The 23,872-nt window shown below is 56.3% G+C and overlaps 1 protein-coding gene across 3 annotated transcripts; it reads left to right on the forward strand.

Moving 5' to 3' along the window:
* Window positions 1-962: 962 nt before the first annotated feature.
* On the forward strand, window positions 963-23,849 carry PEAR1 (platelet endothelial aggregation receptor 1). Of its 3 annotated transcripts, none has more exons than XM_079118098.1 (25): window positions 963-1,121; window positions 9,278-9,398; window positions 10,158-10,267; window positions 11,780-11,937; window positions 12,595-12,699; window positions 13,085-13,185; window positions 14,463-14,555; window positions 14,733-14,976; window positions 15,652-15,772; window positions 15,986-16,122; window positions 16,210-16,422; window positions 16,690-16,864; window positions 16,947-17,067; window positions 17,754-17,917; window positions 18,008-18,110; window positions 18,247-18,393; window positions 18,597-18,722; window positions 20,327-20,455; window positions 20,568-20,696; window positions 20,852-21,064; window positions 21,258-21,346; window positions 21,453-21,570; window positions 21,724-21,792; window positions 21,882-22,130; window positions 22,648-23,849. In XM_079118098.1, the coding sequence occupies exons 4-25, from the start codon at window positions 11,837-11,839 to the stop codon at window positions 22,797-22,799; spliced, it is 3,099 nt and encodes a 1,032-aa protein (XP_078974224.1). In that variant the 5' UTR covers window positions 963-1,121; window positions 9,278-9,398; window positions 10,158-10,267; window positions 11,780-11,836; the 3' UTR covers window positions 22,800-23,849. The 3 variants fall into 3 exon arrangements, with proteins under 3 accessions (XP_078974224.1, XP_078974225.1, XP_078974226.1); XM_079118099.1 differs by having other exon boundaries at window positions 11,828-11,937; XM_079118100.1 differs by lacking the exon at window positions 9,278-9,398 and having other exon boundaries at window positions 993-1,121.
* Window positions 23,850-23,872: the final 23 nt, after the last annotated feature.

Raw genomic sequence — 23,872 nt, forward strand, 5'->3', positions numbered from 1 at the left:
GTAGAGCTGGGGATGGAAGCCCCGGCCTCCCGTATGCTAGGCAAACGCTTTACCACTGAGCTACACCCCCATTCCCCAGACTGATTTAAAAGTCTCCCAGAAGGGATGTTCCGGTTTGGGTCTTGGAACGGTGGTAGGTTTTTCTGTGACAGCCTGTGTTGTGCCATGGTTGGAAGGGGTAGCCCTGTGTTCAGACGGAATACAGACCTCAGTTCAAATCTTGCTTCTGCCAGTTACTAGTGCCCTGAACTCCACCCGACCTCCGTTTCATCGTGTGTCAATGGGCATGTGACGGGGCTGATCTCAAGTTCAATGAGCGAACCCTGGAGGGCCAATGCGGGACCAACATTAGCTGTGCAGTCACAGACCCTGCGGGTTGTGGGGGACGCCCAGAGGCCGCTGGCCGCGAGGTGGCGCCCGGGGGCTCGGGCAGCCCAGAAGCTGCCTCGGGGCGGTGGATAGAAGCGCTGCGGAGGCGGGACAGAGGGTGCAGGCAGAGGCGGGGACTGCGCGGGAGACTGCTTCCCAGGCTCACACCCTCGCGCCAAGCGATTTAAGGCCAGGCGGCAGGAGAGGAGGGCCTCCTCCAGACACAGAAGCAGCGATCGGTCCCGAGGTGGGGCTTTCAAAAGATCACGGTGGTTGGGCAGCACTGGAAGGTGCCGGGCACGTACCATTTCATTGACTCTTTCCATAATCCCACTTTGCAGATAGGAAAACTGAGGCACGAGACGTTAAGTGACCCAAGCGGCACAGCCAGTGGACGGCCGAGAGGGGGACTCGCGCAGGGGTCCTTCCCTCGCCTCCTCGTGCGCTCTCTGCTCCCGGCCTGGGCTGCCTCTGTGATCCCACCCCCAACAGTTTTCCCTCCCGGGCGCTCTGGATCTCCCCTCCCCCGGCTCCCGGTTTCCTTGTCAAAACTTCCTGCCTTGGCGCGGGCCCGAGTTCCCACCCCCTTCCTGCCCCCCGCCCCCAGCGCCCCTCCCCGCGCTGCGACGCGCGGCCTCCCAGCCACTCCCGCAGTAGGCTGGGGCTCGGGGCCGGGACCCTCGCCAGCCCTCCAGCGCTCAGTCCTCCTCCCCGCCGACCAGGACCGCAGACACTCTGGGTCCCTGAGGCAGGTGAGTGACGGGCGGGGGAGACCGGATGGCCACCGCGATCACCCTGCCCCGGGGAAAGGGCATGCGGGCCCCGAGGCCCCCTCCCAGACTGGAGTCCGAGACCCTTGAGCAGAAAGTGGGGAAGAGCCGGTCAGACGGAGAAACGAAGGTGGAGGCAGTGGAGAGGGGTCACAGGGAGGCGATTGGGGGGTTTCCACTCTAAGGAAACGCTGTGGAAAGACGTGCGATTGAGACTGCTGGTAAGGCGACTTGACCAGACCAGGGACAGTCTCCCCTGGGGGTAGCAGGTCCTCTCTTTGCTCAAGAGTAGTGCAGCCCCAAGAGTACCGACCGACATTGGAGTCAAGGCCACCTAAACTGGAATCTGGACTCTGCCTCTGTTGCTCGTTTCTAAAGAGGGATAACAGCATAGCGCCGACCTCACCGGGTTGTTTTGAGGTTTAGATGAACAAAAACGTCTCCCGCTTAGAACAGACTGCTAGCCCTGTGTGGTGTGCACACCTGTAATCCCAGCGACTGGGGAGGCCGAGGCTGAGGCAGGAGGATCACAAGTTTGAGGCCAGCCTGGGCAACTTAGTGAGACCCTGTCCCAAAACAAAATATAAAAAGGTCTGGGGATGTAGGTCAGTGGTGGGGGCTCCCCTGGTTCCAATCCCCAGTGTAGCCATAAATAAATACTGAGTAGTCTCTGGTCTCCTCCTCCTCCTCTTGGCATTGGGGATTGAACCCAGAGATGCTCTACTTCTGAGCCATATTCTCAGTCTTTTTTACTTTTTTAATTTTTATTTTGTGTTGCTGGGCCTTGTGCATGCAAGGCAGGCACTCTACCAAATGAACTGTATCCCCAGCCCCTCATTTTATTTTTTTATTTTGAGTCTGGGTCTTGCTAAGTTACCCAGGGTGGTCTTGAACTTGTGATCCTCCTGTCTTCAGCCTCTGGAGGAGCTGGGGCCAGGTCTGACCTGTTCACCGTTTATTATCAGTGCTGTCTCACTCCCACCAGGGAGAAATGCCTGGGGGGTGGGGGGGGTGCAGGACAGGGACCATGTTTGCAGATCCCTGACACCTCTTTGCCATCCGTGAGGACTAGGAAGTCGCTCTCCATGGCAGGCATCTGGAGCCTCAGAAGGCTTCCTGGAGGATGATCTGGGGCAGAGCTGGCAGCCAGGGGTGGTGAGCAGGTGGAGTGGTCCCCAGGGGCCCAGGACCCAATGGAGCTGTCTCTCACTGCCCACCCTATTTCTAACTTCCAGTTATGCACTCTAGACTCCGTTCTTTTAGGAATGGCCTCTCCCGGGCTGAACTGTGACCTTGGTCCCCTGGGATGGGAACAGCTTGTGCTGGACTGAGGTTCCCAGGCTCAGCCAGGCCTCAGCTCCTCTAGGAAGGACTGGACGAGGGGTCAACTCTTAACCCTGGACTAAGCTGGGCTTTGGGGGTCAGGAGGCTGTTCTGTGAACCCCGCCCCACCGGACCCTCTGGAACAGCACCCGTGCATGCACGCATGTGAGCCAGGGTGCTGGCGGTCCTCCTGCCTCTCCAGTCCCTCCCCTGCTTCTGCTCTCCTGCTTTGGAGGCTTTCCACAGCCCGGCGGCCATATCTCCCTGCGGCTGGGTCAGACAGACTTGCCTTCCCTTTTCTCTCCACTGGGAGCTGAAGCTGGAGGGTTGGCATCTGTTTCCCCACTCCACCCCACATTCCCTATCAGACTTCCCCAGAAGAGGAAACTTGCTCCCCAGGCAGCCCATCCACCAGCGGGGAACCTGGAGAGAGAGAGCTCACTGCCTCCCACCATAGCACACACCCGCCAGGCAGGGGGCTGGGGCCAGGCAGGGCCTCCAAGACCTCCCAGCCTCTGCTCTGAGGAAGGTGGTGGCTCCTGGCACCTAACCCATGGGGCAGAGGCCAGCAGGAAAGGGAAGGAGGCAGAGAAGGAGAGAGAGAAGACAGAGATGGAGACATGAATATCCAAACAGAGGCCGAAACACACAGGCAGAGGGAGCACCGACTCAGGGGATCAAGACCCGCAGGGCTTAGACAAATGCAGCAGAGTTGTAGAGGTAGAACAAAAAGGTCAGAGACTAAAGAGAAACCGTGGGGGCAGAAAGAAGCAAAGCCAGGGTTTGAAGCATGATAAACTGCTTTAAATCCCTGCTCCACTACGGGTTGGCTGTGGGACTTTGGGCAAATTACTTAACCTTTCTGGGACCCCTCTCCCGGCTTTCTTTCCTGGATTGATTGACTGATTACTTCCTTTCTTTTTCTTTTCTTCTGGGGAATAGAACCTAGGGGCACTCTGCCACTGAGCTACAGGGTCTCACTGTGTGGCGGAGGCTGGCCCTCAACTTGAGAGTGGCTGGGATCGCAGTTGAGCGCCACCTTTGGGTTATTTATCTCTAAAGTGAGAGGCATAATTGCCTCTGCTTTATAGCATCAGCAAGAAAAGTAAAAGAAAGCAGCTAGCCCCAGGTGGCACTTAGGGTTCCAGCACCTGCACGTGGCAAGGCGGAAGGCCTGAGAGATCACCTGTGCTGGGACTCTGGCCCCTGCTTCCGTCACCCACCCCGCCCTGTGCAGCGGCATCTGGGGTCTAGTGGAGTGAACAGTGAGGAGACGTGGTTCTGGGGCCTGGAGGGGAAGGGTGAGGGTTTGGGCCCCTGCCACACCCCCTACCCTCCAGGTGACTCAGTGCCTGCGGTACCGCTGCACACTCATCCCATAGGAACTTGGAGGCCAGCCCTGAGGAACGCCTGCCAGAGGTCAGGAGGGCAGGTCTGGAGCGTCCCTTTGTCTAACACTGTTGGGAATTCTTTCTGAATTCCACCTTTCATCTTCTCACCCGCAATATCCCTCCCTGTCTTTTTTGGAACCAGGGATTGAACCCAGGGGTGCTTTACCCCCGAGCCACCTCCCCAGACCTTTTTAGTTTTTCTGAATTTTGAGACAGAGTCTCACTAAGTTGCTTAGGGCCTCACTAAGTTGCCCTGGCTGGCTTCAAGTTTGTGATCCTCCTGCTTCAACCTCCCTAATCGCTGGGATTACAGGCACGTGTCACTGAGTCTAGCACACCTCACTGTCTTGTGGGCCCTGTTCTGTTGTCTGGTGAGCTGAAAAAAAGCCACAGTCCCTCCTCCATTTGCTAAAATACAAGGCTTGGGCTTACTGGACTCAGTTCAGGGTGTGTCTCTCCAGCCTCTTCATACAAATGTTTAGTTGCTACTTGCCTGGATGTGGGCACCCAGCAGGTCAGTGCTGGTGGGTGCTGGGGATGCCGTGGTGAAGAAGACTGTCCCCAGAGAGTCCTAGCCCAGTGGATAGACAGACCTTAATAAAAACAGTGTGGTGCCACGCAAGGTGGCGCACGTCTGTAATCCCAGTGGCTGGGGAGGCTGAGGCAGGAAGATCATGAGTTCAAAGCCAGCCTCAGCAAAAGCGAGGCCCTAAGCAACTCAATGAGATACTGTCTCTAAATAAAACATGAAATAGGACTGAGGATGTGTCTCAGTGGTCAAATGCCCCTGAGTTCAATCCCCCATTAGCTGCCCCCCCAGAAACAAACCATGTGGTAAACTGGGTGCCGTGTACCTGCTTATAATCCCAGTGATTCAGGAGGCTGAGGCAGGAGGATCACAAATTCGAGGCTAGCCTGGGCAATTTAGCAATAAAAAATAAAAAAGGTTGGGGGTGTAGCACAGTGGTAGAGGGCCCCTGAGTTTGATCCTGTTCCACAGTAAACGACAGCAGCAAAAAACCCATCATGGTTGGGATGGGGATGTGGCTCAGTGGCGGGGCACGTGCCTGTCATGTGTGCGGTCCTGGACTTGAACCTCAGCACCCAATAAAACCTACCATGGCTCACAGGATGGGACCCAGGAGAAAACATGAGCCCCTGGGTAGGGTTTGGAGAGAGTTAAAAGGCTGCGTGCGAGCGCGCGTGCTCCTGAGGGTGGAACCCGGGCCTCGCACCTGCCAGACCAGTGCTCTACCACTGAGCCCCCTCGCCAGCGCTCAGGAGTGAGACTGAGGACTGCAGCCTGGCGGAGGAGCAGCTGTCATGGCTGGGACGTCCATCCGTCACTCAGTCCCCAGCCTTGAGTGTGAACTCCTGGACTGGCAGGGGTATTCCCACCGGGCACACTGGTGCCCAGACTTTGCTGAAGTTTGAGGAGGTGTCAGATCGCTGGGAGCCAGTCCCAGGGCAGAGTTGGGGAGAACACGCCAGGTGTCCTTCGAACTGCAAGGCCCACAGTGACTCCGGAGCCTGCAAGAAGGCCTTGAGGGGCTGGGCTGGGGCTCAGTTGCAGAGCGCTTGCCCAGTATGTGTGAGGCCCTGGGTTCCCTCCTCAGCACCACAGAGAAATAAATAAAGTAAAGGCCCAGTGATAACTACAACTAAAAAATATTTAAAAATAAACTTAGAAAAAAAAAAAAGGCCTTGAGCTTGGGGAGGAGTGGATGAGGTTTGAGCCTGTGTGTGTGTGTGTCGGGGGGGTCTCCTGGAAGAGGCCGGGAGGACCCAGGGGAAGCGGGGGCCATTGCACAAAGGTCACTGTGGTGAGAGGCACATGGGAGTCACAGGCTGTCCAGTGTGTTGGCAGCAGAGGGCTAGGCCACAGAGCTGGACACTGGCTGCCTTTCCTGTGGTGGGAGCCACAGAAGGTGGTAGAGGGGGGTCATGGCCAGAGCAGAGCTGTACTTTCTGAAGATGATCTAACATGATGGTGAGCAGGGTGGGCCAGAGGCCCTCGCCCATGTATCCCTGTTCGCTGCTTTGTCCTTTGAGGTAGATTCTGGACCCACGACCCACGACTGCCTCGGCAGTCAGACAGCCCTTAGGCAAGTCATTGTACCCAAGTCCCTCCATCATCTGACCCATGAGATGGGGACGACAATCACGAGCACCTTCCTGGGTGGTGGCGAGGGCTGGGACTGGCACTGGCGCCAACCTCCAATAGATGGTTGGTGAATCAGAATCCCTGCAATTTCCTGATGAGTAAACAGGTCAGACTGAGGACCCTCCAGCTTCTGTTTCCTGAACCACAGAGAACACAAGGCCAGCTCTTCACCCCTGCTGCCTTCCCGCCCGGGCCCTGGTGCACGCGCAGGCTTCCTGTTCCTCCATCCGGCTGACATGCCTGGCGTGCCGACGGCCCCGCTTGGCTGGACGCAGGAGGGGCTCCGTCCTTGCGTGTGTAAGGGTGTACACGTGTGAACTGTATGGCGGGTGGCGCAGAGCAGCTAGACTGCTGGCAGAGCTCCCTGTGTGGGGAGGAAGGAGAAGAGTCTTCAGACTGGGGTCCTACTGCAGAGTAGGGACAACTGAGTGATTTTGTCTCCATGGCAAAGATAGATTAGGAATAGGCACATAGAAACACAGACAGGGAGAGACAGAAAGATGAGTGAGATACAGGGACAACCTTAACCCCAAGCTAAGACACACAGCTTGGTGAGTGGTTCCTGGCTGGCATTCAGCTTCCATTCCCCTTTTGAAGGTGGATGACCTTGGCAGCCCTTCTTGATGTAGAAAAGGAAGTAAAAAAGTGGAAAGACAGAGACTAAGAAACTGATGGAGGAAGAAAAGAAAGGCAGTTAGCAGAGTCTCTGATGAAGAACAAGAAAAAAATTGAAAAAGGCAAAGAACAGGCTCTAGTCTGAGGCTCTATTCCAGAGTGGTTCCTGGAGTCCCAACCCTTGCTGAATCCTGGGAGATGTGAGGGGCCTCTTCTTTTACAGATGAGTTTGAGGATTAGCGGGCTTGAGTGAAGTCACTGAGGTCATACAGCTTGTGAGTGACACAGACGGGACTAGAACTTTTGGACTATGAGATGGGAAGGGAGTGGAGAGGCTGGGAAGGGAGTGGAGAGGCAGAGAAGGGAGGGAGAGTAAGGGGCTGGAGTTGGTGCGTGGCCGGGATGTGGGGGTGGGGGGCAGAATCCAGGCATCCTGCCTCTCTGGCTTCAAGATGCCCCTGGCGGACAGCCCGTCGTTCTGGGGGATCAGGTTCTGGGGAGCCGGGCCTCCTCCCACTTCCTCTCTCTGTATCAGCGTTTTCAGCACTATTCCCATTCCCGGATCATCTTGGGGGTTCTTCAGAAAAAACCAGAAATAGTTTTTCCTGGAATTAATACCCAGAGGGCATGACGGTACCAAAAGGGGAGGGGAGCTGGGGCCACGTTGGGTGCCGGGGCAGGAGGGGGACGGAGGATGTTATTGAGGGGACCGACCATGTTAGGAGCTGTGCATGTTGTATATTAGACTACGTTATCTATATTACCTCATTTAATCTGCACAACAACCCTGCACAGGAAGTACTATTATCCTGCCTGTTTTATAGACCGGGGAACCAAGCTGGCATCGACACCTATGTTGGAAACAGGGAGAGAGCGGAGGGACACAGGCCTCGGGGGTTATCCTGTGCTACATGTCTCCCAGAGGAGCTGGAAGGGAGCCCATGGGGAAGTCCCTCCTGCTGTCTTCACTTCCATCAGCCCCACTTACTGCTTTCTATGGAAGTGAAAGCTCTTGCCTGCACGGTGCTGCACGTCTGTGATCCCGGCTGAGTGAGGAGGATCTCAAGTTCAAAGGCAGCTTCCGGAGACCTAGCAAAACCCTGATTCAAAATAAAAAATAAAAAGCTCTGGGCATGTGACTCCAGTGGTGGCGTGCCCCTGGGTCCAGTACTGCAGGGGGAAAGAAAGGCAAAGAAAAAACAAAAGAAAGAAAGGAGGAAAGATCTGGATGCCTCCCATCCATCGGGAACTCTAGCCTGCTCCCAGGACTCCCAGACTGTTTCCTTCTCTCTGGGGCCAGTAGGAATGGAGGGCTCCCCACGGGGGAGCAGGGACAAGGAGCTGGGTTGGGCTGGTAGGCTGAGGGCAGGGCAGCCGGGCCCGTGGGCGGGACTGGGACCTCCAGGCTGGCTGGGAGCCCAGCAGATCTGCATGTGGAGGTGGAGGAGACAGAAGGGGCAGCTCTCCACTGCACACACTGCGGTTCCCACGCCTCTGACCCTATTCTCTGGCAGCCCCCACCCCTTCCCCTTCTCCTGTCCGCCCCCTGCCAGCTCCCCACTCCCCAAACTGAGGCTATTAAAAAGGAGACACAGAGCTTCCCGTGTCTCGGCTTAGGAAAGACTGGAACCATCCAGAGGCCTCTGCCAGCAGCCTGGGGTTGGATCTCAGCTCAGATGCTTCTGGCTGTGTGGCCTTGGGCAGGTTTCTTACCCCTGCTGCGCCTGTTTCCGGAAAGTTAATAGCACTGCCTACTACCAAGGGGGATGCAAGCTCTATTTTTAAAATTCATTTAGTCCTAGGGATTGAGCCCAGGGTTATCTACTACTGAGTTCATCCCCAGAACTTTTTTTTTTTGGTACTGGGGATTGAACCCAGGGGTGCTTATGCACTGAGCCCCATCCCCAGCCCTTTTTATTTTTTTATTTAGAGACAGGGTCTCACTAAGTTGCTTAGGACCTGCCAACTTGCTGAGTCTGCTTTGAACTCCCGTCCCCTGCCTCAGCAGCTGGGATTACAGATGTGTGCCACCAAGCCTGGCTCCCAGACCTTTTATTTTTTGAGACAGGATGTCACTAAGTTGCCCAGGCAGGCCTTGAACTTGCCGTCCTCCTGCCGCAGCCTCCCCTGTTCCTGGGATGACTGCTCCTGCCAGCTTTATAGGCAATGATTCAGGCAAATGGCTCAGCACCCTGCCTGTCCCCATGCAGTAAAGGATACATGGGGTCACCTTTATTTTTGTTATGAGAGAAGGTTTTGGGACCACCAATCCAAAGGGTTAGTAGAAGGTGAGGGTTGAGTAGGGGAGGGGACTTAGTGGGAGAAGGAAAGGTGAGCCTACAGTGGGGGAATCTGGGTGCCCCTAGCGGTGTGATCATACCAGGCGCAGTGCTGCTGGGGGAGCTGGGGACAGGCCTCAGGTGCCCTAGTCCCTGGGAACAAAGACTCCGGTGGAACAAGCTGTGGGCGCCTGGTCTGGCCTGTGCTCCCTCCTCAGGAGCTGGGAAGGCTTAGGCCAAGCCCTTCCTCTCCCTGCTAGGACCCCCGTCCCCCACCCCGCCCCAGTGTCCACCCACTGGCCTCCCTTGATTCTACCTTGGCTTCCAGCCCTGGACTCAGAAGCTCTCTTCTCCTCCATACTGTAGCCCTACCCTGAGGACCTTTGGAAAGGTGGAACTGACCACCCCTGTGGCCAGCTAATCTCCTCGTTCCTGCCACCCTGCTCCATGCTGCTGTGGCCTCCGTGGGTCCATCTAGAGCCCCCAGGTGAACTGCTTCCTCAGGGACCCTTGCCGTTACTCAGGGGCTGGGGCTGGGGCTGGGGCTGATGTGAATGGGAAGGATTTTTCTGGGCTTGGCTGCTTGCTATGTGTACCTCCCCTGAAGTCCTTCCTTCCTTGGACTTTGTCTGCCCCACCATGGCTCTGGGGACAAATTCAGGGCAGGGGTAAGTCCATGGAGGCCTATATGGCTTAGGAGATAAGGGTTACTTGGGGACAGGACTGACATCCTGGCTCCAGATAGACTAAGCTCCAATCTGAGGACAGGAGCCTGTGCCGGGGCCAGGGCTTGGAGGGTGAAGACCAAGAGCAGAGGGGAGATGTGGCCTCCATGGTGGCCCTGCCTGCTGAGCACACTTGGGGAACAGTGGGGAGAAGGTTGACTGGTACAGGCCAGACTGAGCCCTGGAGGTGGGTGCTGGGCTTGGGAGGGTAACCAGAGCAGAGCATGGTGAGAAGGGACAGTTTGGGGTGTGTAGGGGTGATATGGGGTGCTGCCCTGGGTAACCTGTGAGGGACGACTGACCATAGCCTGGCTGCTTGGACATATGTCTGATTCCCCCACCTGAGTGGGCCACAGTGCCGCTCAGGAGCTGAGCCACCAGAAGGGCCTCTTGCCCTGGCCCTTCCCCTGTACCCCACCATCATGTTCAGGGCTGGGGGAAGACGCAGTGCCCCACTCCCCACCCCATCGTGTTCCCTGGGTCTCCCACGTTCCCCGCCAGGCTCTATTTCCTGTTTTCAGGCTCTATATCCTGAGTGCGGGGATCTCCCTGGACATTTGCTAGCCACCCGCTTTCCCCTGTGAGGTTCCTGCCAGGGCCCTCCCGGCCTGAAATCTGTGGGCCCCACCTGGTGAGTTTCTTGGCGACTGATGGGGGATGGGAAGAGGCACAGAGAAGGCTAGAGGTGGACACTGGCCCCTGGGGGAGGTGTGGCAGGGCAAGGTGACCTGTGTGAGAGGGCCGCGTGGCTTTGCATGACTGGAGGGGGTGGGTGGAAGTTGGCCATGGAGGTTGGGAACCTGGGAGCAGAGGGGCCCTGCTCTGTAGGCAAGGATGAGATCCGACTGCTGGAGGATTGTGGGGAGCGGGGTTAAGTCAGGAGGCCTATCCAAACCCAGACCTGCAGGGAAGGGCCTCCTGACTGGGACTGAGCAGACTGTGGGGTCCCTGGAAGTGTGTGGGTGGGGGGCAAGGGGCGGAGCCTGCAGCAGGCATTCCAGAGATACTCAGGGGGGTAGAGGGCCAGCAACCGTGACCTTTCTTCTTGGGAAAATTGTAAGCAGATGTTAGAGCCTCAGGGAGTCAGGGCAAGTTTTAGGAACTCGGAGCATGGATTCAGAAAGCGGCTCTCCCCAGTTGAAGAGCCCAGAGAGCAGATTCATCTGAAGTCCTGACCCTCTTCCAACCCACTGGGCGAGGCCAGGGTGGTGGAAATGGAAAGGAGCCTGTTTCCCAACAATCGCTGGGCTGTCCAAGGGAGGTGGAGCTCAGCCCTTCCCTGAATCTGAGGCCAGCTTGGGACCTCCTTGGGTTCCGTGCCTAGTGTTGGGTGCGGTGGTGTGTTGTCAGATGTTCTACCATTGGCTTTGGGGGCCGGGGCATCAGCCTTGGTGTGGTGTTTACTGATTTCTGTGATATAAATACCCCTGCCCCCGGCTCCCCATGCCTGATTTCAAGCTACTAAGGTGACACCACTGAACTTGGAGTCGGGAAGAGATGTGCACAATTGCCTCTCCCTGAGCCCATGGCTCCAGCACACTGGTGGTCTCGAGGTCACCTGGACTCAGCCCTACTCCCACCCCATATAGCAGGAACCCCTGATTGCATATCATCAGAATGGTTTTGGCTTCCGTCTGCATACATCCAGTGATGGGGAGCTTACCCTCTGAGGCAGCCAGTTCCATTACTGACTCGGAAATTTCTCTCTGAGTCCATCTGCATCCGTAGAACTTCCCCTCTGTGGTTCCAATCTCATATCTTGGCACAGATGATAAAGTGCTCAGGTGCATGCTGGGCTAGGGGCTAGGGAATCAGACAGAGGGCCCTGGGTCCTTGCCACTGGAGGTCATGGTCAGGGAACAGGCATGAGAGTGGCCATGTTTAGGTGAACAGTCCTGGAGGACTCTAGAAGAGATGGGTGGGGGCAATGGGCCAGTGAGGGTTGGGGCACAGAGCAGAAAAGAAGGGGTGGCGCTTGTGCTAGCCCTTGAAAGTTGAGTACTTCGGGGAGAATGGGGGCTGAGGGAAGCAAATCATGAGCTAAGACCTGGAGGCTCAGGTGCAGTCCCCACCCAGGAGTAAGACCAGGGGAGCAGGAGGCCCAGAGGCATCTGCCTGGCTCTCCTGTATGCCTACTGCCCAGGTCCCTGCAGACGCTGTCCTCACCTGCTGGTACCTGGCCCTGTTGCAGGCCTCTGCAATGTGGCTACCTCTTCGGACCCTCCTTCTCCTGGCCCTAGGCCTGGGATTGGCCAGAACACTCAGCTCCAGTGATCCCAATGCCTGCAACTTCTGGGAAAGGTGAGGGAGGGGCCCCATGCTTTGTGTGTCTTAATGCTACGCCCAGGCTCCCTGATGGTCCCTAAGGATTCCTGGTTCCTTCCTCCTCTTTCTATTTCTGCTCTCTCTACTGGCCTCTGTGGCCTGTCTCTAACCCCTTTCCCATCTATGACCTTGTCTCAGTCTCATCTGTCCCCTCTCTGACTCTGTCCTTTCCTTATTCCTTCCCTGGATCCTCGTGGGAGGTCGCTGCAAGACTGAGCACCATGTGGGAGACATTCATTGTGGACCAAGCGGGGGGCTGGCCCCAGGGGGTCAAGGGGGACAAGGCTGGGAAACAAGACCCAGGGCAGAATAAGCCTGAAGTGCTTCAACCCATCACCATCAGCTGGGCTGGAAAGTCAGTTTTTCCAGCTCAGTTTTCCCATATAAGGACGGGGAGGAGAGAAAAATGGTCCTATTGATCCAATCGGGTAAGAGGGAGCTCTGCTGGGAGGGGTCCCAGGAACAGTCCAAGTCTGGGAGGAGCCCTCTAGACTTGAGAGGTGGGGCAAGATGAGGGTCCCATTCTAGTTTTGGGGAGCAACCTAAATACTGGGGTGTCAATCCCTTACTGTGGCCAAGCCCTGGCCCCCATTCCCTCCTTGCCCTGCCTTCTGACCCTGTCCCACCTCACAGCTTCACCACGACCACCAAGGAGTCCCACTCCCGCCCCTTCAGCCTGCACCCCTCGGAGCCCTGCGACAGGCCCTGGGAGGGCCCACACACCTGCCCCCAGCCCACGTGAGTGCCCATCTCCTCCACAGGCAGGTGGCTTTGCCTTGGTCTGGCCCCTGCCCCCATACCTGCACCCCATTCTCTTCCCAGAACCTTTAGGGTTCGCAGGAAACTTCTTGCCTTAAGGCACCCACTCATTCCCAGCAAGGTGCATTGTGGTCTGTGCGGCGGAGTGCGTGTCTGAGCTGTCAGTGTGAGCGTGTGTATGAGTGTCTGTGGTGTGTTGCCTTCGTGTGTGTGTGTGTGTGTGTGTGTGTGTGTGTGTGTGTGTGTGTGTTAGAGGGCAAAGAGGAAATATCCTTCCTCCGCACCACCCAGTGCTGCACCGTGGTGAGGGTGGGCAGGCGCCCGCCTCCACGGGATCTGAGGGTCACCTCCTGGCTCTCCGCAGGGTGGTCTACCGGACTGTGTACCGCCAGGTGGTGAAGATGGACTACCGCCCGCGCCTGCAGTGCTGCCAGGGCTTCTACGAGAGCAGCGGGACCTGCGTCCGTGAGTCCTGTGTTGGTCCAGGGCAGTTGTGGAATGTTAGGGGGCTTAGCTGCCCCTTCTGGAGTCTTCCCTGTTCCCACCATGTGGGGCTACTCCTGTGTCCCTTCAGGTGTCCCCCCATGCCAGCAGCCAGGGCAGGAGGGGACAGGGCCCAGAAGAGACTGGCTGCAGATAGCTGAGTTTGCCTTGCCCTGGAGGCCATTCATCTTCTAGCTATGCTGGCAAGACAGAGCTGGGTTTCAGTTCCCCAAGGAGCGTAGGGTCCCCAGAGTCCTGATGGGCACTTCCCTCAGTTGCCACTTCACACCTTTATCTGCAGCTGACCCACCCGTCTCTCCATGTCCCTCAGCAATCTGTCTCTGCATCTCTGTCTCAGAGCTCTCCTTCTGACTCTGTGTCTGTGTCATTGTGTCTCAGGGCCTGGTGTCTGCATTCTTCTCTGTCTCTGTTTCTGCTGCTATCTAGCTCTGACTTGTCACCATGCAGTCCCTCCTGCCTACCATTTCCCCTAACACCCTGTAACCCCTCCAAACTGGAACCTGCCCTCCTCTTTCCCCACTTCCCTCAGCCCAACCCACCACCAGCCCCTGCAGACACCTCTTCCCAGCCTGGCCCAGCCCTGACCTCAGTCCCTACCCTCTCTCTGATATCATCCTTGTCCCTCCACCTAAAGACAACAAGGTGCTTAGAAATTTTCACAAAAAGGGACAGTGGGGCTGGGGAGATAGCTCAGTTGGTAGGGTGCTTGCCTGTCAAGCACGAGGCCCTGGGTTCAATCCTCAGCACTGCAAAAAATAAAAAAATAAAAAAATAAAATAAAAAAAAAAGAGACTGGGGAGCCAGAGCCTGGGGTCTTGTCATATTCTGCCACTGAGTTACTGCCCCTCAGCCTTTCATCCTAGGACCAAACTGGTGCTTGGAGCCAGGTGTGGTGGTCCACACCTTCAATCCCAGTAATTTGGGAGGCTGAGGCAGGAGGATGGCAAGTTCAAGGCCAACTTCAGTGACAGTGAGATCTTGTCTCAAAATTTAAAAATAAAAATAATAGATAGAAACTATCTAATAGATACTCTGACTACAGCTCCATGGTAGGGCACCCCTGGGTTTAATTCCCAGTAACACACACACACACACACACACACACACCCCAGAAATTGGTGCTTAGAAAACTGCAGGTCCCTGTTAAGGGAGGAATGTGAGCTGAGCTTCAGAGATGAAAGGTGGCGAGGGGTAGGGGTAGAGAGGCATCTTCTCATTCACCCTCATCTCTGCCCCAGCCCTCTGTGCTCAAGAGTGTGTCCATGGCCGCTGTGTGGCACCCAATCAGTGCCAGTGTGCACCAGGCTGGAGGGGTGACGATTGCTCCAGTGGTGAGTGGCTGGTAGCCTCAGGGAAGGCCTCCCTATCAGGGCACAGGTGCTTTGGACACAGGGCAATTCCTCAGGGCCTGTGGAGGGGATGGGTGTGGGGGGCCCAGGGACACACAGGTGGAGGCTGGGGAGGAGCCCGGCCCCTGGTGATTCCCATCCATCCTCCTTATCCCACAGAGTGTGCCCCAGGAGTGTGGGGGCCACAGTGTGACAGGCCCTGCAGCTGTGGCAATGGCAGCTCCTGTGATCCCAAGAGTGGGGTATGTTCTTGCCCACCTGGCTTGCAGCCTCCGAACTGCCTTCGGCCTTGTCCTCCTGGCCACTATGGCCCTGCCTGCCGGTTCAGCTGCCAGTGCCACGGGGCACCCTGTGATCCCCAGACTGGAGCCTGCTTTTGCCCCCCAGGGAGAACAGGGCCCAGGTGGGTAATGTGGAGAACGATGCATTGATGGGGTCTCTGACTCAGGGCTACACCGACACACATGGAGAGATGAGGGAACTCAGACAAGGTCCCAAAGGTGGCAGTGGAGTCGAGAGACCAGGATCCTAGTCCCACATCTGCTACTCACTAGCTGAGCAACCTTAAGCAAATTATCAACTCTTCAGGAGCTTGTCTTCTGACTGCACGGCAGGAGCAGAGCTGTCTGTCTACAAGTGTTGCTGAAGTAGCATGAGATAGCATGTGTGTGAAAGATGAACCCTTGCAAGGTGCAGAGGGAGCTGGGGAGTCACAGGAGGTAGAAGGCATTGGGGGAGAAGGAGTTGAACACTCCAGGACAGGAAAGCTACAGTTGGTACTGGGGTCCCCCCGAAGGGCCAGCCTGAGATATGAGAAGAAGAAGCACAGTAGCCTGGGGTGCATGAGAAGCAAATTTGCCACCCACAGCCTTTGGCTCTCCCTGTCTGCTGGTGCAGGGCATGCCTGCTATTTCTAGACCTGGAAACCTTTGCTCTCTGCCTCCTGCAGTCCCCTGGAGGGAAGGGGGTGTGAATCACTGAGGGCCCTACCGAGTACAGGTGACCAGCCCTTGGAGGAAAGGGGGGGGGCAGTAGATACTGCTTTCTATACCCTGATCTCACCTGCTCTGTCCTGCAGCTGTGATGTGTCCTGTCCCCAGGGCACTGCTGCCTTCTTCTGCCCCAGGACTGATCCTTGCCAAAACGGGGGTGTCTTCCAGGCCCCCCAGGGCTCCTGCAGCTGCCCACCTGGCTGGATGGTATGAAGGGTGGGGCCTGTGGGTATGGGGTGGGAGCCTGGGGACAATTTGGAAGAGTGGCTCTATGCAAGGCTCCAGAGAGGATGTGTGTAAGAGGGTGGGCTCTGGGGACCCTGGAGAGGTTTATGGGGATGAGGAAGGTGTCAAGGAGGTCCTGTGGCTATGGGGAGGCACCTGGGTACCTGGGGCTCTGTAGACCTCTTACCCCCACAGGGCATCATCTGCTCCCTGCCCTGCCCAGAGGGCTTTCACGGACCCAACTGCTCCCAGGAATGTCTCTGCCACAATGGTGGCCGCTGCGACCGATTCACTGGACAGTGCCGCTGCGCTCCAGGTTACACCGGGGATCGGTGAGTGGCTGGGACATGTGTGGAAGCGGTGGGGAGAAAACCAGGAGGAGGTGGGGAGCCGCCAGAGTCACTCAACACGGTACTCAGGTGCCACGAGGAGTGCCCAGTGGGCCACTTTGGGCAAGACTGTGCTGAGACGTGCGACTGCGCCCCGGGCGCCCGCTGCTTCCCCGCCAACGGCGCGTGTCTGTGCGAACACGGCTTCACCGGGGACCGCTGCGTCGAGCGTCTCTGCCCGGAAGGCCTCTACGGCCTCACTTGTCAGTCATCCTGCACCTGCGACCCGGAGCATAGTCTCAGGTGGGCCGCGCATGGGACACGTGATCAAAGGGCCAGAAAACCAGGGGGAGAGGTCTTCTCGGATGAAGCGGCCAGAATGACGAAAAGCGCGGGGGGTATAGCCAAGGGGCGCACAGATGTCACAGAAGGGAAAAGGAGAGGCTTTGGGGGTCGGGGAGCGGCCTGGGTATCCTCCGCTGCCTCAGCCCAGCTCTGGAGAAACAGCCAAGACGCCTGGTTGGCTTCCTTACTCCGATGACCGTGCCACGTCCCCGCCTCCGCTCACAGCTGCCACCCGATGCACGGGGAGTGCTCGTGCCGGCCGGGCTGGGCTGGCCTCCACTGCAACGAGAGCTGCCCGCAGGACACGCACGGGCCGGGCTGCCAGGAACACTGTCTCTGCTTGCATGGCGGCGTCTGCCTGGCCGACAGCGGCCTCTGCCGGTGCGCTCCGGGCTACACGGTGAGCGCCCTGCGGCCAGGACGAGGGGGCGAGGCAGTGGAGCCAGGTCTCCAGTCTCACCAGCTCGCCCACTCGTTTTCAGGGACCTCACTGCGCCAGCCTCTGCCCTCCCGACACTTACGGGATCAACTGCTCCGCACGCTGCTCATGCGAAAATGCCATCGCCTGCTCGCCCATCGACGGCTCCTGCGTCTGCAAGGAAGGTAAAGGGAGGAGCTCTCCCGGTGGGGAGGTTCGAGGGGCGGAGCCGGCCTAGCGCAGGAGCGAGATTGCAGGATAAGGGCGGAGCTTTCTGGGCAGCAGCTGGACTGTGGGAAAGTATCCAGGCTATTTCCTTCCTGGAATATCCACTTTGCTTTTCTTCAATCACAAACATCATACTTGTCTTTAAAGGCGCAGGCCAGAATGCTCCTCAGTGGTAAATATTTCCCACTCTCATGTATTCAGAAACTCACAATAGCAACACCGGGAAGGGCCTCCCAGTTCTACCAGGGGTGACATACTGGCGATCTCTAGGCTGAATTCTAATGCAGATGTTTGCCAGCTACTGAATTTCATAAGCACCAAGTCCCAGTCTCCACTGCTCCCTATTGTCTTCCACATGTTTGGGATAATTCATTTAGTTACCTGATGGAGCCTCTGAAAGCATGTGGGTTGTTGGTACCTCTTTCATTTTACGGAAGGGACAACTCAGACCTCAGGTGGGGCCGTGCATCACTGGAATCTTTTAGCCTTCTGTTCAACACCTAATATCTCATGTTTGTCTAGTGTATGGTGCCATGAGCGTCCTCCCTCCCAACTTCCAGCTCATAGCACAGCCAGCTCCCAGAATGTGCTTGCTCTGGAGGGGATCTGGGCCCTCACACCCACCTACTAGGCTTCTCTCTAGGTTGGCAGCGTGGTAACTGCTCTCTGCCCTGCCCACCTGGAACCTGGGGCTTCGGTTGCAATGCCAGCTGCCAGTGTGCCCATGAAGGAGCCTGTAGCCCCCAAACTGGCGCCTGTACCTGCACCCCTGGGTGGCACGGGACCCACTGCCAGCTGCCCTGCCCGGTGAGTGCTCGCAGCCTGCCTGCCTTGGGGAGGGGAGGGCAGGGCACCTCCAGCTGACCAGCTTACCCTATCTTCCATTCCCTCTTCAAGAAGGGGCAGTTTGGCAAAGGTTGTGCCAGTCACTGTGACTGTGACCATTCTGATGGCTGTGACCCTGTTCATGGACACTGCCAATGTCAGGCTGGCTGGATGGGTGAGTGTTCTAGGTGACCAGGATCCAGGTCTTCTGCAGAGTTGGGGGATACATTCCATAGGAAATGTGTCCAAAAGAGGGGATATGGGACAGAAGGGGACCCAGGTCAGACTCAACCAACAACTGCCTCTCACAGGTAACCGCTGCCACCTGCCCTGCCCCGAGGGCTTCTGGGGAGCCAACTGCAGCAATACCTGCACCTGCAAGAATGGGGGCACCTGTGTCCCTGAAAGTGGCAATTGTGTGTGTGCACCTGGATTCCGAGGCCCCTCCTGCCAGAGACGTGAGTCTCCCTGCCACCCTCCCCAGCCTCTCTCGATAACAGCAGGGTACAGCGCAGTGCCAGATAACATTAGCCCCCACTCTGTCCTTCTGATCTCTTCTTCTGACTCCAGTCATCAGCAGGAAGGAGGGAGGGAGAAGTGGGGTCAAGGGTTGATTGAGTGTTGACCCCCGCCCTCAATCACCATGCACCCCCTTTCTCAGCCTGCCCACCTGGCCGCTATGGCAAACGCTGCATATCCTGCAAATGTAATAACCACTCTTCCTGCCACCCCTCGGACGGGACTTGCTACTGCCTGGCTGGCTGGACAGGCCCTGACTGCTCCCAACGTATGTCATAGCTTGTGTGTCTGTGCGTGTGTGCATGCTGAGCGGTGGGCTGAGGAGGGGGGTCTCTGTCTCCCTGCTCCTCAGCAGAGGCATATCTTTTTCTAAACCCCTGGAACCACCCTGATTTAGTTATTTATGTAACCATATAAGCAAATATTTACTGGGCATCACCTACTTGGTGGGTACTGGTTCTAGGCACTGAGGATGCATCAAAACAGATCAGGAGAAAAAAATTCCTTCCCTAAGAAGCCTGGAAAAAGCAGTTCTCTGTGAGAGCAGGGGAATGCCTAAGCTCAATTTTGGGCATTCTTCTGTATTTTTCCTCTTACTTTTTTTTTTTTTTTTTTTTTTTTCTTGTACCAAGGATTGAACCCAGGGGTGTTTTACCACTGACCACATCCCAGCCCTTTTTAATCTTTTATTTTGAGACAGGTCTTGCTAAGTTGCTTAGGGCCTTGCTAAATTGCTGAGGCTGGCCTCAAACTTGTGATTCTCCTGCCTAAGCTTCCCAAGTTGCTGGGATTACAGGTGTGTGCCACCAAGCCCAGCTACTCTTACATATTTAAATTTACCTTTATTTATTTATATGTGGTCTCTTTCTCCCACAAATATATGAGGATGATCATGAAAAAAAAAAAAAAAAAAAAAAACTAGTCCAAACACCAAATAAGCAAAAGGAGAAGCAAGAGGCTGCTGCCTTGAAAAAGGCTGGATTCTCAGTAGTCAGGGTAAAAAAGTTCAATAACAACTATTATTAGTTTATTTGCATCAGACACACAAAATTAATGCATCAAGTCATGTATAGTAATCATCCACACCTGTAATCCCAGCAATTTGGGAGGCTGAGGCAGAAGGATCACAAGTTCAAGGTCAGCCTCAGCAATTTAGTGAGACCCTGTCTTAAAATAAAAAATAAAAATGGCCAGGGGCATGTAGCTCAGTGGTAAAGCACCCTGGGTTCAATGCCCAGTACCAAACAAACAACTCCCCCCCACAAAAAATGAACAAACAAAAAACCATGAAATAGGATGGACATTACTTCCTTCTTATGTTTAAACAAACAAAACAAATCAGGCATCATATAATCCCAGTGGCTCCAGAGGCTAAGGCAGGAGGATGGAAAGTTTGAGGCCAGCCTCAGCAATTTAGCAAGGCCATAAGCAACTTAGTGAGACCCTGTCTCAAAATAAAAAAATTAAAAGGGCTGGGGATGTGGCTCAGTGGTTAAACACCCCTGGGTTTAATCCCCAGTATTGGGGGAAAAAAAAGAAAAAGAAAAAACCCTAAACAATAAAAACCACCATGCCCAGAGCTAAGCAATCCAGCAAGCCTTCAGTTGCCTGTCACTGGGTACCTTATTTTGAAATGGCTATTAGATAGCCAAGTGCAGATGTTGGGTGGGCGGATGGGCATGGGGGTCTGGAGTTCACTGGAGAGATGGGATTGGAGACAAACACTTGTGAGTCATCTATGTGTACCATTCAGAGCCTTAGCGTCCCCCTGGAGACCAAAGATGAGCTAAAGACTTCAGTAATGCTGGGGGCTGAGACAGCATCCAGGAGTGGATGACCCCGTACCACTAGACAGGCCCCTATCTCCTGCAGCATGCCCTGCAGGCCACTGGGGAACCAGTTGTGCCCAGGCCTGCCAGTGTCACCATGGTGGGACCTGCCATCCCCAGGATGGACGCTGCATCTGTGCTCCAGGCTGGACCGGACTCCATTGCTTGGAAGGTACCAATAGAAGGGGAACTCTGTGCCCATGCTTGCCACTTAGCCCTTGCCAAGGAGGAGGCCACAGCTTCCTTTCCCCTGTGACCCCTGTTTGCTCTGGCTCTCTCCCCAGGCTGTCCCTCAGGGATGTTTGGTGCCAACTGCTCCCAGCCATGCCAGTGTGGTCCAGGAGAGAAGTGCCACCCAGAGACTGGGGCCTGTGTGTGTCCCCCAGGGCACAGTGGTGCACCCTGCAGGATTGGTGAGTTCTTAGCTCCCCACACCCTCACTGTCCTCTGGGAACTAGGACCCAGAGCCCTCACCCCTGCCTTCCTATTGGGTGCCTCTCCCATGTTTGCTCTCAAGCTCACCAGCAGAGCCAAGATGCCATTCCAAGTGCTCCCCCATGTCACACAGGAAGCCAGGAGCCCTTCACCATGATGCCTACCTCTCCAGTGGCCTATAACTCACTGGGTGCAGTGATTGGCATTGCAGTGCTGGGGTCCCTTGTAGTGGCCCTGGTAGCACTGTTCATTGGCTACCGCCATTGGCAAAAGGGCAAGGAGCATCAGCACCTGGCAGTGGCCTACAGCACTGGACGGCTGGATGGCTCTGAGTATGTCATGCCAGGTGAGCTGGCAGAGGGCCACCAATGAGTGGCGGGCAGAGGGGGTGTTGGGCATGATTCCATGGGACAAGGGGAAGAGGGAGGAGGAAGGATGGGAGATCGGGAGATGGGGAGTCACCGATCCCCTGTGTAGAACAACTCTCTTGGGCCCCTAGCCCATCTCTGAGCTTCCCCGTGCCTGTGTCTGTCCTGCAGATGTCCCTCCAAGCTACAGTCACTACTACTCCAACCCCAGCTACCACACCCTGTCGCAGTGCTCCCCAAACCCTCCACCCCCTAACAAGGTCAGTGCTGGGGGAGGGGACCCACCATGGAGGGCTGGCCGCAGACCTGGTTCTCTGGAAAGCCCCATCCTTGCGTGAGCTTTCCCTGTGGCACTGTCCCCCTCAGGTTCCAGGCGGTCAGCTCTTCGCTAGCCTCCAGGCACACGAGCGGCCAGGTGGAGCCCACGGGCATGACAACCACGCCACCCTGCCTGCTGACTGGAAGCATCGGCCTCTGGACAGGGGTAGGTGCCAGGAGGCCAATGCCTCGGGAGAGGATGGGCCAGCCCGCTGCCCCCTTAGGATGTGTGGGAAGGGAGGCTCAGGTCCAGTTCTACAGGAGCCTGGAGCTGGGGAGGAGACCAGGGTCTGGGTGCCCATTGCTTCCCTCTTCTCAGGTGGCAGTCGCCTGGATCGAAGTTACACCTACAGCCACAGTAATGGCACAGGCCCATTCTATAATAAAGGTATTGGCAAAGAGGCAAAGAGGGAGAGGCTGAGCCAGGTAGAGGCAGGAGGGATTCCATCCAGCCTGACTTCTTTCCTCCATACTTAGGGCCCCTCTCTGAAGAGCAGCTGGGGGCCAGCATGGCTTCTCTGAGCAGTGAGAACCCCTATGCCACCATTCGGGATCTGCCCAGCCTGCCAGGGGGGCCCCGGGAGAGCAGTTATGTGGAGATGAAAGGCCCTCCCTCAGGATCGCCCCCCAGGCAGCCTCTTCAACTCCGGGACAGCCAGAGGCGGCGGCACCCCCAGCCACAGAGAGACAGTGGCACCTATGAACAGCCCAGCCCCCTGGCCCATGGTGAGCCCTTCTTCTCCACTGGTGCAGGGGCTAGGGAGAACTGGCATCAGGGAGGTGGGGGCGGTGGGAGAAGGCAGAGAGGGGATCCATGAGGAGGCATCGTGACGGGACTGTGCAGGAGTAAGATATTTGGGATCCGACTTGGGCTCAAACCAGGATGATGTTGGGGAAGTCACATTGTCACTTAGAGCCTGTTCCTCATCTGTGGTCTACCTACCTTGAAGGCGGAGGATGTGAAATGGTAGTTGTATAGCACATGGAGGGGAGCAGTTGGTACCCAGAAGAGTGCAGGACAAGTCAGGTGACAGAGCATGCTCAGATCCTGTGAGGTGGGCAGGCTGAGGTGGTCTCCCCCTCCCTGGATGGCTGGGGGCTTGCTCAGCCAGGGGATGGTAGATGGGTCTATGTCCAGGCACCATCCACTTGCTTGTCCATGGACACAAGAAGCTGGAGGTGGGAGGATAGAAGCTGGAGGTTAAAAAGCCATCTCCCTCTCATCCTGGTCCCTTGTCTCCAGATCGAGATTCTGTGGGCTCCCAGCCCCCACTTCCTCCAGGTCTGCCCCCTGGCCACTATGACTCACCCAAGAACAGCCACATCCCTGGACACTATGACTTACCTCCAGTGCGACACCCCCCATCACCCCCACTTTGGCGCCAGGATCGCTGAGAAGCCAAGATGGTATGGCAGAAGCCAGCACGCCTGATCCTTGCTGCCCAAGGCTGGGACAGCCTGTGTACCCTGCCAGGAGCAGGGAGTGGACCCGCAGGCCGTGACAATGAACACTTAATGAAGGAAGTGAATGGAGAGAGGGAGCCTCACTCCCAGGTTCCATCAGGGGGATGCTGTTTGGCAGGATGCCTGGTTCCCTTTCCCCAACCTGCTGCTCCCCAAGGCCTCCAGGGCCCATGTACATAAACTGGTGGGTTGAATGTTATTGGATAACTCCAATTTCGGATTGATTTAAAAAACAGGTATTGAGTATCATTTCTGTGCTCACCTGGGCTGGGCTGTGTGTGTGTGTGTGTGTGTGTGTGTGTGTGTGTGGTTTCAGAGGGGTACCGCTCCTACTGACAGGTCCTGCCCTGAGGCACTCACCAGTTGGCCAGGAGAGAGCCAAGCCCAATTAGCTCTGCAGTAGCCTTACTACAGGCTTCCGGGCATTCACTTGTAATCCTCCATCCTGCAGCTGAAATACAAGCAGATTGGGCCGCTCCTTGCCCGCAAGTCTTCATGTCTTCCTGCGTGCCCCTCTGCTTTTGGATCAGAATCAGAGCTTGGAAGACCTCAAAGGTCCTGCTGCTTGGCCTGTCACTTCAGCCTCACCTAGAACTGTGCCCACTGCTGTCACTCTTCTCCACTTACGCTGGCCTTTAGGTCCTGCTGTCTGCCTTACCGCTTCCTTCCCCAGGGGCTGGCACATCTGCAACGCTTTTCTTCCCCCAGCCAGCTCTTGGCTCCTCCTCATCCCTCACACTCCACCTCCACCCAGCCTGATATTTCTTCTTTATATCATTGATGACAACTTTCTTCGTTCTCCAGGTACCAGCAGAAGGCTTCCAGCATGACAGGCACCCTGTTATTTCCTAATGTGATTTTTGAATTAATTTCTGCCTTTCTTACTAGTCTGTAAGCTCTCTGAAGGCAAGATTCCTGTTTATACTCAATACTGAGTCCCCGTGGCACATAGTAGGCACTCAATAAATGTTCCCCTTTTGACTGAGTGGCTGAGTGAATTAAAG

This window comes from Sciurus vulgaris, assembly GCF_902686455.1.
Source record: "Sciurus vulgaris genome assembly, chromosome: 1".
In the NCBI taxonomy this organism is placed as follows: Eukaryota; Metazoa; Chordata; class Mammalia; order Rodentia; family Sciuridae; genus Sciurus; species Sciurus vulgaris.

Coding starts and splice junctions, on each gene's coding strand:
- PEAR1 (XM_079118098.1), top strand. CDS start 11,837: ATGTGGCTACCTCTTCGGACCCTCCTTCTCCTGGCCCTAGGCCTGGGA. Junction 16,123..16,209: donor CCAGGTTACACCGGGGATCG/GTGAGTGGCTGG, acceptor CACGGTACTCAG/GTGCCACGAGGAGTGCCCAG. Junction 18,723..20,326: donor AGGCCCTGACTGCTCCCAAC/GTATGTCATAGC, acceptor TATCTCCTGCAG/CATGCCCTGCAGGCCACTGG.